The sequence below is a fragment of the Cyphellophora europaea genome (genome assembly GCF_000365145.1).
Source record: "Cyphellophora europaea CBS 101466 unplaced genomic scaffold supercont1.2, whole genome shotgun sequence".
NCBI classification, from domain to species: Eukaryota; Fungi; Ascomycota; class Eurotiomycetes; order Chaetothyriales; family Cyphellophoraceae; genus Cyphellophora; species Cyphellophora europaea.
Genome location: NW_008481808.1, coordinates 1,584,599 through 1,602,304, shown reverse-complemented (window position 1 = coordinate 1,602,304; position 17,706 = coordinate 1,584,599). Strand labels below are relative to the sequence as shown.

Sequence of the window (17,706 nt, the reverse complement as noted above, 5' to 3'; positions counted from 1 at the left end):
TCTTCCACGCCCATACAGGACAGTATTTATCCATGGTGAGGCTGCATAGATCTTCCCTGTAGCTGATCTATCCTCATGCAAATCTTCGCATATGGATTTGCGTAACTCGATCAATACCTTCCCTAGTCCGCCATTCCAGGCATTTCCTCATCCCTCATGTTCACGGTGTAATTCGCCATACCACCAGAACAGACATCCTATTTCTTCTCTGTATGCAAAGTTTTGCTCTAAGTGAACAGTAAGTTCCTCGGGACGACACTGGTGTTTGCGAGAAGGGCCGTCTCGATCCCCTTTGGTCTCGTACGATCACTCATCCACGGCGAACACGACTCTGCTAGCTTTTATGACATTGGCTGAATTTTGGTCTGTAGGGGTTTAATGTTTTGGCAAGTTTCTGCTTGAGCTGACAGTCCATTGCATAGATATAGGTGGTGTCCACTAGCAGCGCAGCCATTGCAGTCGTTGCCCATCGAAAACTGTCCCAGGCGACGCACCATTGTTTGATTTGATGGGAGGGTCCATTGTTGGTCGGAGTGGGACGAGCCTTGCCGCATTTCTCGCCAGGAGTCGTAAAATTGCTTGCAAAGGTGTGCGGTAATGGTGTAAGTTGGTGGCATGGCTCGCTAACACAAGAATCCAGTCCTAACGGGATTAACAAATGTGCTCTTTCTGTTGCATGAATGTGACTCTCTCTCCAAAACTTGGATAATTGCGGTAACTTTCAAAGTTCAGAAGCCGAGACTGGAGAAGGACAATCGTGGGAAGGTTTGTATTACGCAGTGTCGCAAGATCTTGTGACATCTGTATGGACGACAAGGGTTCCAAACCTTGGAGCTTTCTGCATGCGACATGACTATCCTCGGTTCGGGTGACGGGTCGGACTGCCGAGGCCATCTGCCCCTGTTCCCAACGGAAGCGGCGTGCAGTGTCGAGTTGTTGGCGTTCTAGGCTGTTGCAAAGACTAGCTGTTTTTCCCCAGGGAAAGCATGTTCTGAAAGGCTGCGACTATATGAATCGGGAAGTTGTCTGGACTCAATGCCTTCCCGAGTTGCGAACTATCGAAACGGTATTCTCACCCCCCCTCCGAACTAGAAACCAAGCATCTGCTACATTCAGAAGGTCCACGTGTGGACTCAACGTCTCTTCGAGATTTCAAGCTTCTCCCGTGGAGCAGATCAAGGCAAAATCTGGGCGTGATTCTACACCCTTCATTCATCATCATAAGATGGACGATTGTCCCTCTTTCCAGAGTCAAGGGCGAACCGGCTAATCGGTCGAGACAACTCCATGACGGCGCTCCATGCGCCCCACGTATGACCGCCACTTAGGGTTGAGTATGTACACTGGAATACCCAGAATGAAGCAGGCACCGAATATACCAGCCAGGACTCCGTATGCGTAAGAGTAGCCACCCTTTTCCACAAGTGGTGTCAGGCCATACGTGAAGCCAAACGAGACAATATTCTTAGTACCCACAACCATTACCAGTGCCGGGCCTGGATGCTTCGGTGCAGCTTCCGACGCAAAGGTCGTAGAAACAATGAGAACCGTCACCCAAGCGGTAGAGTAGAACGTATAAGCAAGTACTGGACCCCACCAGGAGGCATGATGACTGGACGATGTGAAGCCATACACCAGCAGCGTTGCCAATCCTAGCAAGGCGGGCACCACAAGAACAATCAACCAATGCTCGGGCTTGTGAACACCGTGATTGCGCTTTGCCATCCACATCACGAAGCGGTCGCCAAGCAGAGTAGCATAGATCGCACCGAGGACCGCGCCTACCACAGACCCAAGATTGATCAAGCCGATGTCCTTCGGTGCCCAGCCCTTGGCTTGCAGCACAGCATCGTATGTCAGGGACATATCAACCACGCAGCCCAAAGTAATGGAAGCAATCAACACAACATAAAGAATGGCTGGTGATGTGAAGCACTGGACCATGCGTGCCCACGCCATCAGTATCATACGCAGGGGTTGTGCGTGGGGTCTTGACCACGGCTTCAGTTTCTGGAGATAGGTCGTCCGCGCTTCGTCAGTGTCTGTGGCCTCGTCTACCCCTTGGGCGTTCATTTCTGCCAGATGATCCAGGGCTTCATCGTCAGAAAAGGTGTGAGTGACTCCGAACTCGTCAGTAATGACGACAATCCCATCAATGCTTGTTGCAGGCCGGCTAAATCGCGTCTCGAAGGCACAGAAAAAATTGAGGACAAGGCCAAAACCGACAGCAATCGCGAAGATCCAGTAGTACCATCGCCAGCCCAAGGCAGAGTTGATGTAGCTGCCTGCCAAGTTCAGCAGACCACTGAAGATGCTTTGCACCATCCAATAGAGACCGAATACGCGGCCACGTTGGTGTATAAAGGTGATCTCGGTGAGCATCAGCGGTAGTAGCGACTCCGAAGCCCCTGTTGCAAGTCCTTGAATGGTACGAGTAGCTAAGTGGCTGTTGTAATCGTTCTGCACCGCAGAGCCGATAGTGGCAACAAGTAGGACGATGCTCGAGGCAAGGAAAACGGGGCGCCGACCAAAAGCAAGAGATACTGGCAGAATGATGTAGTTACCTACTTCGAGGTTAATGACTGAGTGGGCATGCCGTGGAGTATTGAGGCCTCACCTAGTCCAATGCAAAGGTTCGGAATGGTGAGCAGGTACACAATCTGGTTCGCGTCGTAGCCTTGGGGCATGTACATCTCAAAGAATACGCTCAGGAAAGGACCCAGGCCGCCGGCAAGGGCTAGACTCAGAAGCGCTGAGGTGAGAGTGCAGCTGTCAGCTCGCGCTTGCAAACACCGCCGCCGCCCGCCGCAGAAGGAGACTCACAGAACCAACAGCAACAGACAATAATTGCCCCCTTCTCCCATATCGTAAAGTTCAGCGGATCGTTGGGATGATGAGATGGAATTGGCAAGCGACGAATGCGACCTTGCCTGTCAACCAGAAGCGCGTTGCCTTCAATGTGCTCATGGGCCGGCTTCGTGACGTTCAGGGTCTCTACGTTCGCATCAGATCCATGTTGGATGTCTGCGCTATACACTTCATGTGAGGATTGTGACTTCTGTGCCTCAGTCATGACGGGCCGGCTGGGATTGGTAGTGCACTGTGATCATATGTCTCGGCTCCAAGAACAGGGGCGCGAGACAGCTCCGTGCATCTTCGAGTTCTCTCAACAGGGAAGGCCAGCATTATACGAAATCTCCTTCGGCTCCACTGGTTCGAATGGTACCTTCCTGCACCCCGCACTCCGGACCCCACACTTCGGCTCGGATGCACTATTTAATACGGAGGCCCCCATGTTTGATGACCAAGGAACGCAACAACCCACGTCCCGCAAGCTGTCGCGCCAGGGAAGGTAGGTCCTTTAGATGCCAGCGCCCATCATGATGTTTGACCCTTTGTCTGCCGTGACTCTTCTTTGTGTTTCGCATTCGGTCGATCACGTCTTGCCTAGTGTCGACCTAGAACAGTCGTTCGGGTCGTATCCGAGTGATGCATGGATCGCCTACCCATGTTCTGGCCAGAGACGAGACTTGGACGTGCGCTATACCTACCCAGCTCAGCTTGTTACCAGGTCTTGTGGGCTCAGTGAAGCGAATGAGGTGGGTAGGGTGGGTAGGCTGAATGGAGTCCGGATTCAATCCGAGCCGAGAAAGCACTTCTGCCTCGGACCCGAGCCGGGAGATCTTTGCCACTCAGTCCCCTCGGGGATGATGGTGAGGGCGGCACTTCATAGGGGGTAGACTCTGTCCTATAATAGACTGCAAACGCGGATGCTGACTTGTGGGTGAAGGACACCACTATCAGGTTCAGCCACCATTCTATCAACACACTCTGTTCCGCTCCAGACGCAATTGTTCAACTTCATCTTCCTGTCGGCAGTTGCTTACGGCATTTTATCAATCACGCCTAACGTACCTTCCACATACTCTACTGTCAGTATGGCCACCGAAACTGTCACGTCTACCGCACCAACCCTCACTATTCCGGCCACTGGCTATCGAATGAACGTAGATGGGACCGATCCCAAGTTTGGTGACTGGCGCGATGACCTTGCCCGCGATGGTTATGCTGTCGTAAAGGGTGCTGTTCCTCGTGAGAGAGCGCTGCAGTATGCGGATAAGATGTACTCCTTGGTGGAATCATTGTAAGTCGACTCACGCTCCGTCTGTGGTCTTGTAACCGCTTACACCATTTGACTAGTGGAATGGGCTACGACCGCAATGATCCTTCCACGGTCCATCCTGACAAGTTGCCAGTGATCAACGAGAAGGGAATGCTCCTTCCATATGGTGCGTGCCATGAGGATTTCGTTTGGGCTGTTCGCTCCGAGCCGGGCGTTGTCGGCACATTCGAGAAGGTCTTCGATACCCAAGATCTCCTTGTGTCTTTCGACACTATCAATTATGGCTTTGCCAACCGTACAAATCTCCAGGCCAACAACCCGTGGCCTCACCAAGACCAAGATCCGGATACTCCTGGTTTCCGCTGTCTTCAGGGTCTGGTTAACCTTCTTCCTAACGGACCTAACGATGGTGGCCTCATTGTGTGCAAAGGTGCTCATCTCCTTAGCGAACAGTTCCACGATGACATTCGTGGCAAAGAAGACAGAATCCCAGCGTGGACGAAGGAGTGGTATGGATACACTGACAAGGGAATGCAATGGTTGAAAGACCATAATCTGGAGTGGGTCAAGGTTGAGGCTGAGCCCGGGGACCTACTACTCTGTGAGTCGGAAACCAAAATGTCCCTTTGTAGTATCTGTTCGACTGTTTGCTGACTTCCTATTGCCAGGGGACTCGCGGACGCCTCACTACAACGTTCCTGCCACAGGAACCCAGGACAGACTTGCGATATATACCTGCTTCATGCCCGTAGCCGATGCGTCCCAGGAGGACCTGATTCGCAAGAAGGCCGCGTACGAAGGTAAGAGTCCCAGCAATCCTCCAGTCTTCCAGGGTCCCGGTTAACTGACCTACCTTGTAGCGAGAGTCGGCACTACACATTGGCCCAACGCTCTATTCTCTGGATCCAACAAGGCTATGCGGAACGGCAAGCCGGACTCGGTGCAGCGGGACAGGCCTCTACATGATGCAGTATTGAGCGAGCGGGCATTCAAGCTGACGGGTATCCCTTACATCAAGGCTTGAGGGGATGGAGTTGATACTTCTTCGATTTGCTCGGCTCGTATCTAAAAGCCCCAGATTGATGTAACGTTATGTTAGCCTTCGGGTAGAGTAAGGTCTGCGATGTTTTCGGACACACTTGGCACTCTCTTGAGACATGCAATTAGACGATTGAAAGGAAGTCACGGGTGCAAAACTGGATTTCCAAGTGAATGTGCGCGTGTCCAGCTTTGCCCACTTCCGATGTCTACTGTGTGTCGGGCTAGCCTGTGTCTGCCTCTCTCCACCTATCCGATCCGAAATGGACTACGGTCCGCACCGTCGGCAGTAAAGAGCACCTTGACTTCGCTAATTGTCCATGCTCCGCACTTGTCTCCCGATCCGACCCTCCCCAATCCGGGGACCTCAGCTCAACTGCTCGGTTCACAGTGCCACGGAACACCAACTTGTTACTTCGGTCGTCGCCCATGTATCGTTCTCCTGGATGGCCCAGACGTCTATTTAAGCGTCCCGGGATCAACATCGGCCCCTTCGTCTGCTTGGATATCGACCCTCAGGCGGCCCTTCTCCTCAGACAGCTTCAATTTTTTGTTCTCCCACCGATAAAATTTGATCAATAGTCTCGAACAGTTGGTTGCTATCGGTCAGAAGACCCTTCTATTTGCTTCCTGGTCTTAAGGTTGTCATTATGGAAGACGCAAAGGGCACGATTCGCCATGTCGAGGTCACCTACGACTCTGGCCTTCAGCCTGATCTGGTCAAGCCGCCACCTCTTCAAAAAGAGACCTTCGACGGAGACGTCAATCTCTCTGGCCCTGGAGATCTCATCTACCTTATTCCGACCCCCAGCCCAGACCCGAGAGGTATGTAGACGTGTCCCGTGCGGAAATCCGGCTGTTACAGCGTCAGAATTTGGGCTGATTTTCTGCGTTACAGATCCATTGAACCTTACTCTGCCCAGAAAACTGGTGAGTTCTCCATTACATACCCATAGAGTGAGAATTGTACTAAGTAGTCATCTCTCAGGTGGTTTTGGCCATCGTTGCTGCGTTCAGTGCCGTTGGTTTGACCATGGTCAGCGGTCTGGTAATTCACCTGCAAACGACTGACTTTGTTGATCTTAAGGCTGACTCGGTATCAGGGTGCCCTTCTTGGTCTCTTCATCCCAGAGTACGTCTCGGAGGGTAAGACGGTTGCAGATATCACACGTAAGTGATGCTCTTTGACCTAGGATCAAGAATGTGGAGATCTTGTCATTAACCGTATTCTCCGGCAGACTTGATGACTTTTCCGACACTCTTCATGGGAATTGGCAACATTATCGGCATGCCACTGGCCCTTGCCATCGGTCGCCGTCCTGTCTTCTTATTGTCGTCCGCTGTCCTGGTCATATCGTGCATCCTTTGCGCAACCCAGAAGTCGTACGAGTGGCACCTCGCAGCACGCATGGTCCTTGGCTTGGCCGCCGGCCAGAGCGAGGCGCTGTGCCCTCTTATGGTCCAAGAAACATTCTACCTACATGAACGCGGAAAGTATCAGATGATATTCACTGCTGCTGGCAACATCCTAACGACCGCCTTCACTATAGTTACCTCTTATATCGCCAAAGGAATCGGCGCTAGAGGCTGGTATGGCCTTGGGTCCGGCCTCGCCGGTGCGATCATGATAGTCAGCATCTTCTTCCTGCCCGAGACTAAGTACGACAGGCCTCTGTCGGCATACCAAGGTCAGGCTGGTCAAGTGAGCACCTTCGCGACCTCTGAGGGCGAGGAGCGCCCGGGGGCGATATACGCTACCGCACGCCTCTCCACGTTGGACACGGTCGAGTTGGATTTCGTCAACTACAAGCCACGTACCCTGGCATCCGATATGCGTCTGTTCGTCAACAAGCCTGATTGGGAGGAAGGCTTAAGAACCGTAAGACGCATGTGTGTAGTCATGTTCTTCCCTGATATTCTTTGGGCGTTCGTAAGTCCTCGTGACTCCTTCCATTCGACTGTCAGCGTGATACTGACACAAACGTGCAGCTCCTCAACGGTCTTACGCTCGGCGTCAATGTTGCGATCGGTACCACATATGGCAATATTGTCGGCTCTCCACCATATAGTTGGGCACAAGAGAACATCTCGTTCGCCATGGCCGGCCAGATCGTGGTGTCCTTCGTCGCCCTGCCAGTGCTGGGCTGGGGCTCCGACTGGATCGTCAAGCGACTTGCCAGACGTAACGGCGGTATCCATCAACCGCAATATCGTCTGGTGCCGCTTGTGTTCCCTATAATTGTTGGCGTACTATCCTCCATTCTTTACGGACAAGCTGCGGCACACCCACACCGTATACACTGGTTCGCCGTCGTCTTCGCTTGCAACGCCTACTATTTCGCTTTTGTGGGGGCCAACCAGGTCGGTATCGTCTACGCCCTGGACTCATATCCCACACGATCCGGTCCGGCTCTGGTCGTTATCTGTGCCATCCGTGGCATCCTCAGCTTTGGGACGTCATATGGTGTGCAACCCTTCATTGATCTGAGGGGGTACGACGGTGCTTTCCTCATTTACGGCATCTTGACAGGTGTGCTCGGTGCCGGTGGGATTCTTGTGTACATCTTCAGTGCCAAGATCCGCGCATTTTGCTCGCGATATGCGGTGCAAACCAGCGAGACCAAGCCATCGTACTCGTGATATCTTGGTTTTGCCATTTGAGGGGGCGGGGGATGAGGCTGGGCCCCTTCCGTGTTGGATGGTTGAACTGGTCGAACTGGTTGATCGTGAAGTTGGGCCGTGCGAGTTGGAGAGGATGTTATGTTTTCCCACGCTCCTATTATTAGGATCTGCCTGGTCCTACTTGTAGTCGTGCCAGATACGCCGTAATGCCAACTATCATATGAACACTGCCCGCTACTGTGCATAATTGTAACAGCCTTAAAGACCCACGAAAGATACCACCATGATCATACAGTTTGTTCTCGCCCTCCCTGGAAACAAGCGTTCACCGCAATTGCTGCATATAAGCTATACATCAATCTTACGACGTCTCAGACTACATGTACAAGCCATTCTCGACGCTAATTTCTTGAACATGTAGGGGATGCGACCTTTGCTCTCACGGCGGCTGGAGTGCAGGATCATCAAGCGTCGGCTCAAGAAGCGAGTAATTCCCTATCGCACCCCACAACTCCTCGAGGGGCATATCGTCGCTGAACCCAAAAGACGTAGAGCCTGGTGTGATGCCGGGAACCAGGAGCGACGCTTCCCCGAACAATGACAGAGGATCTCTGTTCCCCTCGAGTATATCAAGCTCCGGTGCTAGATTGGACGCGGGCCTCGACCTATCCATTCCGGCCCGCGGCTCCATGTTGGCGGCGGCCAGCACGCTCGTCCGCAGCGTTTCGAACCCGCGGACAAAGTTTGGGTGCTGACCTCCGCGGCTGAACTGCGTCTCCAGGTGTTCGGTGGCGCTGTTGAGCAGTTCAAGGTCTGATCGTACGAGGCGTTTGCTCGGATTCTTCACAACGTGTAGCGCCAGCACGACGGCGGCGAGAAAGAGCTGAGTGCCGGACAAGATGAGCGAGTGGATGCCGTGGTCAGCGAGCTCGAGCACCTGACGTACTGTTGCCCGTGCAGCCCCCGTACAGATGTTTTCGGATTGTAGAAGACGCACATAAGACGGTAGGCTTGGACCTAGCCGTTTCACCTCATCGATAAACGACTGCGTCGGGAAGACGAGAGATGCACGAAGCAGAGTGATCTGTGCCTGTTCACCGCGTCACAAAACGACCTTCGACTGCGCGTGCACTGCTGCCTTTGGGGGACTCTGATGACATACCTGGTAGTACTGGAGCGAAAGGAAGCTGGAGATGTGCTGTTGATACGGCACCTGATTCAGGGCGTGGCCGGCGAAAAGATCATGGTCTGGCTTGACACTGTCCGGCATAGAGTTCGCCCACTCCAGGAGTTGCTGATCGAGCCGCCCAATCTCGAACATGAGCTGCCATGCTGAGGTTGGCTTCTGTCTGTAAAGGTGTCTACTAATCTGACTGAGGATCCTGGCCAGACCTACCCAGTGTGAGAAGAAGTCGGGTCCGTCCCCCGTTGCAAGTGAGTCAGACGGCAGAATCTGATCAATGTCTTCGTCGTTGATCGCCGAGGGTCTTCCCGTCTCGAGCTCCATGAGTTTCTCAAGAGCATAACACGACCACCATACCCGTCCGAGCGGTTCCACGTCCGTCCGGTAGCTATGGGAAGGATTTTCGGAGGACGTTGTTGTTGATCTTGACTGCGGCCGAATATACCTGTGCAGCCCCACGGAATGTGCGATTCTGATGGCTTGTGCCAAAACATGCCACGCCTGCCCGTCTTTGCACCTACATCGCAATGCGACCGCGAGGAGCACGAGCGCTTGCACACTTGTCAGATATGGCGTCGCGACCAAATGCGCAAGCAGATTGTACGCTGCACTGAGATACAAGTAGCCCAGCTCGGTGGGCTCGCCGGCGGCCTCGTCGGCCGCAATGGCGATGATTGAGAATAGAATGACGAGTTGGGGAACATGCGCCGGAGCCAGAGTTGCTTGTAGACCACCTGGTGATGAAAACTCTGAGCGTTGAAAGAATTGAATATTTGCCTCGACGGTTTGGCGGTCTATAACGGGGTAGACGGGCCAGACCCTGGTGAAAAAGGTGTCTAGGTAAGCACCAAGAGCCTGCTGGCCCGGTAAAGGCGGAATGAGAGTAGATAGAGCAAGCTGGAACTCTTCCACATGTCTCATTCCACTCCGGAAATGCGACGAGACCGTCTGCAGTCCTTTGCGGCGCAGATATATGTTGACGAAGGCGGAGAGGCATTGAACACTGCTGCCACCCATGTACTAGTAGGATTCGAGACTCCTGTAAGCGTTCTGGGGAGGCAAAACAAGTTAGGCCAAGACACGACATACCTTCACTCGATGTAAGTTGTTGCCATCCGCGTTGACCACCAGATCAGGACTGCTGTCGCCGATGTTGACCTCGCCGCCGCCGCCTCCGGCGCTGACGCTGGTCTGGTAACCCCTTGACACCCACGACATGGCTCCTGGCGGAGCGGAGCCACCGGCGCTGGCTGCAGTGCCAGCAGGGCTGGCGGAAATGGCATCCCTCTGGTGAGCTGATGCCGAGACGGAGGCGGACGCGCTCCAGCGACGAGGGAGAGCGTTGGCCCCGGGGGGGCCTCCTCGGTCCCTGTCCGACGGGGCCGCTGCTGGCCCTGTAGGCACGATCGGACTGTGCTTCGGGATCTGGGCCTGGTTGCGGTGGGTGGCCGCTGGGTTCTGTCCGGGCAGGAGACCGTCCTTGGTCGCCCATCGACGCACGCTGGGGCCACTGTCAGGGTACCGCGGGTCCGTAGTCTCGCAGACCTCGTCGCGGAGCCAGCAGTTGCGACACTTGGGCTTCTCGGTGTCGCATCTGACCTTGCGCTTGCGGCACTGGTTGCACGCCAGGCTGAGCCGGATGCGCTTTGCGCCAGAGGTCTCACTCCTGCTGGGCGACGTGCTGACTGGGGTCGGCGTCCGACCAGCCATCTCGCACGTGTGAGGAGAAGAACGGTTCGGTTCAGCGCCCGAGAGCGAGCAGTGGGCCGGGGAGGTCGGACAACGGATGTGCTCTGGCGTACGATCTCTGCTGCTTTCCCATGCCAACGGGCTCGGGGCGAATTCGGGTGACCAAGCGGCGCGGGATGCTGCCTGAGGAACACTTGACCTGCCGCGCGACCTCTGTTGTGGAGGACTCGGTCGAATCCTCTCCGCCACGCTCCATTTAATTAAAAGCCTCCACTTGGTTTGATCTCGGCATCGCGGGGAAGGAACCCCCTCGTCGGATGGGCGGGGCTGGGGGCGTAGCGCCACGCTCCTCGCGGGGTTGCGTTTTTCCCCCGGGGGCCGGACGACGACGGCGGCGACACGCCTCTCCCTTGCGGTCGGGATGTGGAGAAAAAGACGGGGCGAGTGGCGCAGGACGCGTGTGGATGTGGAGACGATCTTGGTCTCTCGTGCTATCTGCCGTTATGCTGCCCGCTCGGGTGCTTGCTCAGCCAATCCACCGCGCCGTCATACTCGCAATTATACTGCATGAATTGTCCGGGATCCAGATTCACCGTGTGGCCTCCCTTTTCCGTCCCGGGCCTTGCTTGCTGCCGGCTGTACGCCTGGATCAGGCTCACCCGCTCATATCTCGCTTGAAACACCTTGTCGACTGCCTCGTGGATATCCTCCCTGCTCGGTCGGCCCTGCACACCAGCCAGAAAGGCTTGCAGTGCCTCGGCGTCTTCGATACTCTGGCTGGCGCCCTGTCCCTGGGTCGGCAGCATTCCATGCGCCGCATCACCGACCAGGACGGTCCGCCCCTGGCTCCACGTTGGGAGCGGGTCGAGATCACGCAGCTGCCAGAGGCCGATTCCATCATCCGCGGCTGAGGCAAAGATGTCTCGCAACCACTGTGGGAAGCCGGCGTAGGCTTCCAGCAGCTGCGCTTTCGATCCTGGTTTGACCCACGAGTCATCGGCCGACTCCTCGCTCGTCTTTTCATCCGGAACAAGCGCTACAATGCCAAACAGCTTCCCCCCGCGACCGGGACCCATGATAACGCGCCTGTCATTTCCCACCACCATCGATGTCATAGCCGGCTCAGGAATCTTGACGCTATCTGGCACCCCTTCGATGTCCTGGATCGACTGGGTCGGGATCAGTATGCGATATGCCGAGATACCTGTGGGGATGGCTTTGCGCTCCTCACCCAGGACGGCGGTCCGCACGATCGATTTGATCCCGTCCGCTCCAATAACCAGGTCAGCCTGCAGTGTCTCCCCCTCTACAAGACTGATAGCACCACTCTCAGCGTCGCAAGCCACCACCGGGCTCGCCGTCCGGATGTCCACGGGCTGTCCTGGCCGTTCCGGGCTGAGCGCGGCATCGCGCAGTGCAGAATGGAGGTCTTGCCGGTGGTAGAGAACGCGGTCAGCTCCATATTGTGCGGTGCTCAGAGGCACTTCTCTCGCGAGCTGCCCGGTGACATCGAACAGACGAAAGCCACGGTCCGCCTGTGGCTCGGCGGACTCGAGGAAGGGGTCCAGCCCCCATTTGGTGATGATCTTGCTTGCATTGGGTTGTAACGAGATGAGAGCACCGGTTTCTTTGAGCATGCGCGATCGTTCAAGAATCGTAATGGATCGGTTTGGGCCACGGAGCGCGATCGCCTGGTAGTTCACTGTCAGCTAAATCCCACTTGACGCACCGCTGTGCTTACAGTTGCCAATCCCGCAATCCCGCCTCCAACAATAATGATCCGGAATTCGTCGTTTCCAGCCGCCATCCTGAACTCACCAGGGAACTCTGTCAGTGGGAACGACGCACATGACTTCAAAGACTTGTAGGCCGATCAAGTATATTTACTGTCGTCGTTTTGTACCTACCGTATTTGGCACCAGGGCTATCTCGAATTACCCCTCCTCCACATTCCGGTCAATCCTTTACACAAAGAGGACTAGAAGTCATGGGTAAGAAGAGGTGTCTCTTCATAGGCACTGGCTCTTGGCTGTCGGAGCCCGAGCCGAGCCGAACCCCCCAGCTGAGAGACCACGCCGCTTCTCCGCAAGTAGGGAACTCACAGTTTGTCACCCTCCCGTTGGTGTTCTCCTGGATCTGGGACGTTGTTCTGTCGAATCATGATCATTGTCCTTCTCGATAGAATCGTAATCGTACTCAGCAGCCCTTCAGACTATCACTTCATTCTTGCGCCGTTCCATGCGTATAACAGTAACGTGGCTAAGGTTGAGGTAGGCAGTGAAGGCACTGCAAAGGCTTTGGAAAGGAAAGGCAGAAGTGGAGGGAGACAGTACAGTGAACCGATTACTCGATCCCTGGCCAGTGATTGGCGGAGTCTGGGTCGCACATCTTCGCGATAATTCTGTCGACATGGTGACTTCGCATCTCCCCGGTGTTTACTGCGATACTGGGGAAGAGCCCTCGAAGCAGCGTATTGATAAGCACATCAAAACTTGCAACTAGCTGGAGCGGACCAGATTATACAGCGCAAACGCCTGGTGGCTTAGCTATGCTTCTACAGGCTATAACCCCCCGTAGTCTGCCCTTGGCCTCGCCGACCAGAGTGTTCTTAGTACTCCTTCACGCCTGCCAGTCGCAACACAGTGTCCGTCCTCTCAGGCTTCTCGAAAGGCTCTGTTCGGTACTTAGGACACACCTCACCGTTCCTCATTGGCTTCTCGGCCGAAGGACGAATGTTGCTAGATCATGTCATGTTAGCCACTGCTCGATTCATCAACCCGTCGCCTCATGTTGAAGGACTCACCAATGTGGCCAATGCGTGGTGCCGAGGAAATTCTCAAAACAGTACTGCTTAGTCTTCAGAGCCTCCTCACTCGCAAAGCGGCGGGGCGTCATGCAAATGTACTGCACGTGGCGGATTTGGTCGCCTTCGGGAAATTTGGCATAGTGCATGGTGCGGGAGTCCCAGAGCACAAAGTCGCCCGGGTCCATGTTAACTTTAAACAACTCACAGCCACGGCTCTCAAACCACTTAACGTCCTTCTCGCTAAAGAGGAAGAGGTCCATGAATTTGATCTCTGGCGGTGGAGCGTCCTCGTGGTCGGCCGAGTCTCGTTTGTGGGCGAAGAACTCATCGAACAGCTTGGCCGAACCCCTCATCAGCATGAGGCCGCCATCCTTAGGGCCGTTAGGAGCGTAGTTGAGCAGACCTTGCACCGCTTGCATGCTGTAGTAGATACTCAGGATCCCAGTCTCAAAGAAACTTATAGAGATTGAGGGAGAACTTACCCTTTCCGCTCGGGGTTCTGGTCGCAATGTGGCCACGGCGACCACTTCAGGTCCTTCCGGTTGGGCATGGAGATGTTGGAGCCATCAAACGAGCAGATGAGCTCCTTGGTTTCCCAAAGCTTTTCGAAGATATCGATCACGGCGGGCTCACTGCGGGCCTCCCACACGGACTTCTCGTGGGTGGAGCCGTACGCAAAGTACATGCCGCCCTTGAAGCTGACGGGCAGATGATCGGCCGTCCATGTCTCCGGATCGTTCTCATCAAACCCCAACTCGAACTTCTTGAGCCACTCGGTCTGCTTGTCGGCGTAGTACTTCGCACGTTCAGGGCTGATGACGTTCTTGATTAGGACGCAACCTGTCTTGTGGAACTCGTCCCGCCAGTCACCGTACACGCGGTCGGGGTCGAATTCGACGAGGTCCTTGGCTTCGAACTGGGGAGCGAAGGTCAACTTTTGCTCGGCCTCGCTAACCTGGGTCTCTGTAGTTGTTGCCATGGCGGATAGAGCAAGAGATGTAAATCGAAAATACCAAACAAGTAGTTATACAGCTAAGAGAGCGGTCAAGATTGAGTCAGTAAACTTGATCGAAAACCTCTTGCCTTGATATACCCCAAAAGCTGAAGCTTTGTCGGCAGAAGCCTGATCATGTGGGCTCCGTGCTTCAAATTGCCACCGATAGTGTCAGGGCTTGGGATTCCTCGGAGGCCGTCCTCGGATCGGGTCTCGATAGGACGAGAGGGGCAACGTGGAGATGGAGAAGCCGGTTGCGAAGGAGACAATGGACGCTGGCAAAGGTGTGGAGGCGGGGCCGGCGATGGCCCACATCGGCATGAAAAAGCCCCAAGCGGGCAAAGAGCTTCAATGGATTCCTCGGTTGCGCTCTCGACGGTCGACAAATCAGAGTGATATCCTCTACCACTTCCTGCCCGAGAGTCTCAAAAAACTATTGTTTCTGTTTTGTAGGTTCTCAGAGCATCGCCCTGTTCTGCACCGTGCTGCTCGCTCACCTTCATCCTGTCTGTCTTGCTTCAGCCTCCAGAATCGTCCTTCATCTTGTAACAGTCCCCATCTGAGGCACATTTCCTTGCTCTAGAAGTCCAGGATGCCTCCCGCGCTGCAGACAGCCGTGAAGCGAATCGGCCAGCCCAAGGTTGGCGAGAATGGCTATACGGGCTTTCACCCTGGCAAAAGCGAAGTATTCACCGCAGGGTCGAAGCCTTTCGGCGAAGACACCAAAGCCTTGACCAGCGACATCCGCCTGGACCACGACGTGGAGGTGGTCGTTCGTGACGGTGTTCGCATTTACGTGGACGTTTACAGGCCGGAAAACTCCAATGAGAAGATCCCCGCTATTCTGAGCTGGTCTCCCTATGGCAAGAAATACAGTTCGCTTGACATGCTCCCAATGACGAAATGGCACTCCTGCGTCAAGCGGTCTGACCTCAGCGGCCTGGAAAAGTTTGAGGGCCTCGATCCGGCCATCTGGTGTCCTCAAGGTTATGCCATCGTCAGCGTCGACGCACGCGGCGCCGGCAACAGTGACGGGCATATAGGCGTGCAAGGCTCACAGGAGGCCGAGGATGGATACGATGTTGTCGAAGCTGTAGCAAAGATGGATTGGTGCAATGGCAACATTGGTATGGCTGGTAATTCGTACCTGGCAATCACCCAGTGGTTTGTGGCGGCCCAGCAACCGCCATCTCTTAAGGCTATCGCCCCGTGGGAGGGTCTGAGTGATATGTATAGGGAACAAATGTGCCGAGGTATGATGCTGAACATGAAGAGATCCTTTTGAGACATCAGACTGACAGAGCCTTGTAGGAGGATGGTTTTCCATGCACAACTTCGACCTCATCACCAAAGAGATCTTACGGGGGCACCCTGGATCCGGAGTCGAGGACTTCGCCGAAATGTACCGGCGATCCCCGACAATGAATTCCTGGTGGAGAGACAAGCGCGTCGACATGACCAAGATAGCATGCCCCGTCTATATTCGAGGCGCGGAAGTTAGCGGCTTGCACACGATGGGCTCCGTACGGGCGTGGTTGGAAATTCCGCACGAAAACAAGTGGATTCAATGGGGTAGTTACCAGGAATGGTTCGAACTGTACAGCATGCCCGAGTCTACCACGTCCCTCACCAAATACTTTGATCGCTATCTCCGTGGCATTGACAATGGTTGGGAGCGGGACACGCCCAAAGTGCGGTGGGCCACTTTGAAATTTGGTGACAGCCACCCCGTCCACGACATTGTGCTGGACGACTTCCCCGTCCCTGAGACCAAATATCTGGAGTTTTTTCTATCCAGCAATGGCAAGCTCAGCGACAAGACGCCAGCGACCGTCGAGAAGGTGACCTACAACTCCGAGGATCGCAACAGCTGGGTGGAGTTCACACATACTTTCACCGAACCTTCACGGCTTATTGGACTACCCAAGGCAACCCTCTACGTGTCGTGCGACTCACGCGATGACTTTGTGATCTTTGTCATCCTTCGAAAAAAGGACAAGCATGGCAAAGATATGGTTCATCTGAACTTCCCGTTCGAGGCGGCTCCGATAAAGTCTGTGTCAGAGATCGACGAAAAGGACCGACACAGCGTCAACACCTTTGCAGGTCCTATGGGCATACTTCGTGCTTCCCACCGTGACATTGACTCTTCGAGAAGCATTCATCCAAATTTCCCCTTCCACCCGCATGAGAAACAACGGAAAGTGCCCCCTGGTACTATTGTGAAGTTGGAGATCGGTATTTGGGCCCTGGGCGTCGACTACGACGCGGGTGAGAGTGTCAGCTTAAGGGTGAGTTCATTCACACATCACCATGTCGCTGAGAGGGACATTATTGACATTTCGTCTGCAGATTGGTGGCCAGAACCACAGCGCTGCCGAGTTTAACGCCTGGTCAGTGCCGCGGCCCGAGCATGAGTTGAACAAAGGAAACCATACCTTGCATCTCGGAGGGGAGTACCGTAGTTCCATCATCCTACCCTATGTCGGAAAATCGTAGAATACTTGTATGAGCATAACTCAACAGCTCAGTCAAATCTCATTCTAGAACCACCAGTTCTGTTTCAAGAAGAATTTAAATATTTCAATCGCAGACTAGGTAATCATGAGTGCTTTCGAAGAACTCGAGAGATACTATTCACGAAATCAACTATTAAAAAATTCACCTGCTCCCTCCATTGTGTCATTTTTGATACACGACTAGCACTTTCGACAAAGCAATGTTAGTTTACGTAATTGCCCGTAGCTTGTACTCGGCTGTTTTCGGTGGTCCGCTGAATCTGGATGTCTTGTAGCTTCGCGCCCTGATACTCTTTGCCATATGTACAAGTCGAAAATGAGTAATATATGTGATTCTGTATCTACAATTATCGGTTGACAATACTGCCAGCTGTGAACTTTTCCCGGAAGTTCTTGTAGAGATTACTCATAACGTAGACCATAGGCGAGTGAATCACGACACCCGACCTACACGACATCTCGTTCTTCGACCGCGTTTTCTCTACCATCAAAAATGTTTGGCTGAGATGATGTCATACTGGGAGCAGGTTTGCTTCGACATCTACGCCCGACCCGGCCGTCGTTTTGAAAGCGCCGGTGATGATCTGAGCTGCGCGCCTTTGAACTCACATGACTGTGTTCAGCATGGCACTTTCTCGACCTTTCCCATTGCGTCCAGGAGAATGCCATACCGAACAGCCATAAAGCATCTGTGGGAGGATCGTTGATCAGATTACTCATATCATCAAAACG

At 54.2% G+C, this 17,706-nt stretch overlaps 7 protein-coding genes across 7 annotated transcripts; 3 read left to right on the top strand and 4 right to left on the bottom strand.

Annotated features, from left to right (window-relative positions):
- Positions 1-1,266: 1,266 nt before the first annotated feature.
- HMPREF1541_02112 (uncharacterized protein) lies at positions 1,267-3,073 on the bottom strand (the record flags this gene model as incomplete). The annotated part of the gene is made up of 3 exons (XM_008716468.1): positions 1,267-2,564; positions 2,618-2,752; positions 2,824-3,073. 3 exons carry the CDS (start codon positions 3,071-3,073, stop codon positions 1,267-1,269), a joined length of 1,683 nt encoding a protein of 560 aa, XP_008714690.1.
- Positions 3,074-3,938: 865 nt separating this feature from the next.
- On the top strand, positions 3,939-5,147 carry HMPREF1541_02111 (uncharacterized protein; the record flags this gene model as incomplete). The annotated part of the gene is made up of 4 exons (XM_008716467.1): positions 3,939-4,144; positions 4,201-4,724; positions 4,792-4,923; positions 4,984-5,147. The coding sequence occupies 4 exons, from the start codon at positions 3,939-3,941 to the stop codon at positions 5,145-5,147; spliced, it is 1,026 nt and encodes a 341-aa protein (XP_008714689.1).
- A 664-nt stretch (positions 5,148-5,811) lies between these two features.
- On the top strand, positions 5,812-7,801 carry HMPREF1541_02110 (uncharacterized protein; the record flags this gene model as incomplete). The annotated part of the gene is made up of 6 exons (XM_008716466.1): positions 5,812-5,986; positions 6,033-6,091; positions 6,150-6,209; positions 6,265-6,331; positions 6,400-7,091; positions 7,151-7,801. The coding sequence occupies 6 exons, from the start codon at positions 5,812-5,814 to the stop codon at positions 7,799-7,801; spliced, it is 1,704 nt and encodes a 567-aa protein (XP_008714688.1).
- A 421-nt stretch (positions 7,802-8,222) lies between these two features.
- On the bottom strand, positions 8,223-10,676 carry HMPREF1541_02109 (uncharacterized protein; the record flags this gene model as incomplete). Its single annotated transcript, XM_008716465.1, has 3 exons — positions 8,223-8,873; positions 8,946-9,986; positions 10,056-10,676. The coding sequence occupies 3 exons, from the start codon at positions 10,674-10,676 to the stop codon at positions 8,223-8,225; spliced, it is 2,313 nt and encodes a 770-aa protein (XP_008714687.1).
- Positions 10,677-11,146: 470 nt separating this feature from the next.
- HMPREF1541_02108 (uncharacterized protein) lies at positions 11,147-12,462 on the bottom strand (the record flags this gene model as incomplete). The annotated part of the gene is made up of 2 exons (XM_008716464.1): positions 11,147-12,346; positions 12,397-12,462. The coding sequence occupies 2 exons, from the start codon at positions 12,460-12,462 to the stop codon at positions 11,147-11,149; spliced, it is 1,266 nt and encodes a 421-aa protein (XP_008714686.1).
- An 801-nt stretch (positions 12,463-13,263) lies between these two features.
- HMPREF1541_02107 (uncharacterized protein) lies at positions 13,264-14,440 on the bottom strand (the record flags this gene model as incomplete). The annotated part of the gene is made up of 3 exons (XM_008716463.1): positions 13,264-13,393; positions 13,459-13,881; positions 13,944-14,440. 3 exons carry the CDS (start codon positions 14,438-14,440, stop codon positions 13,264-13,266), a joined length of 1,050 nt encoding a protein of 349 aa, XP_008714685.1.
- Positions 14,441-15,047: 607 nt separating this feature from the next.
- Positions 15,048-16,954, top strand: HMPREF1541_02106 (uncharacterized protein; the record flags this gene model as incomplete). The annotated part of the gene is made up of 3 exons (XM_008716462.1): positions 15,048-15,708; positions 15,767-16,746; positions 16,808-16,954. The coding sequence occupies 3 exons, from the start codon at positions 15,048-15,050 to the stop codon at positions 16,952-16,954; spliced, it is 1,788 nt and encodes a 595-aa protein (XP_008714684.1).
- Between the last annotated feature and the right edge of the window lie 752 nt (positions 16,955-17,706).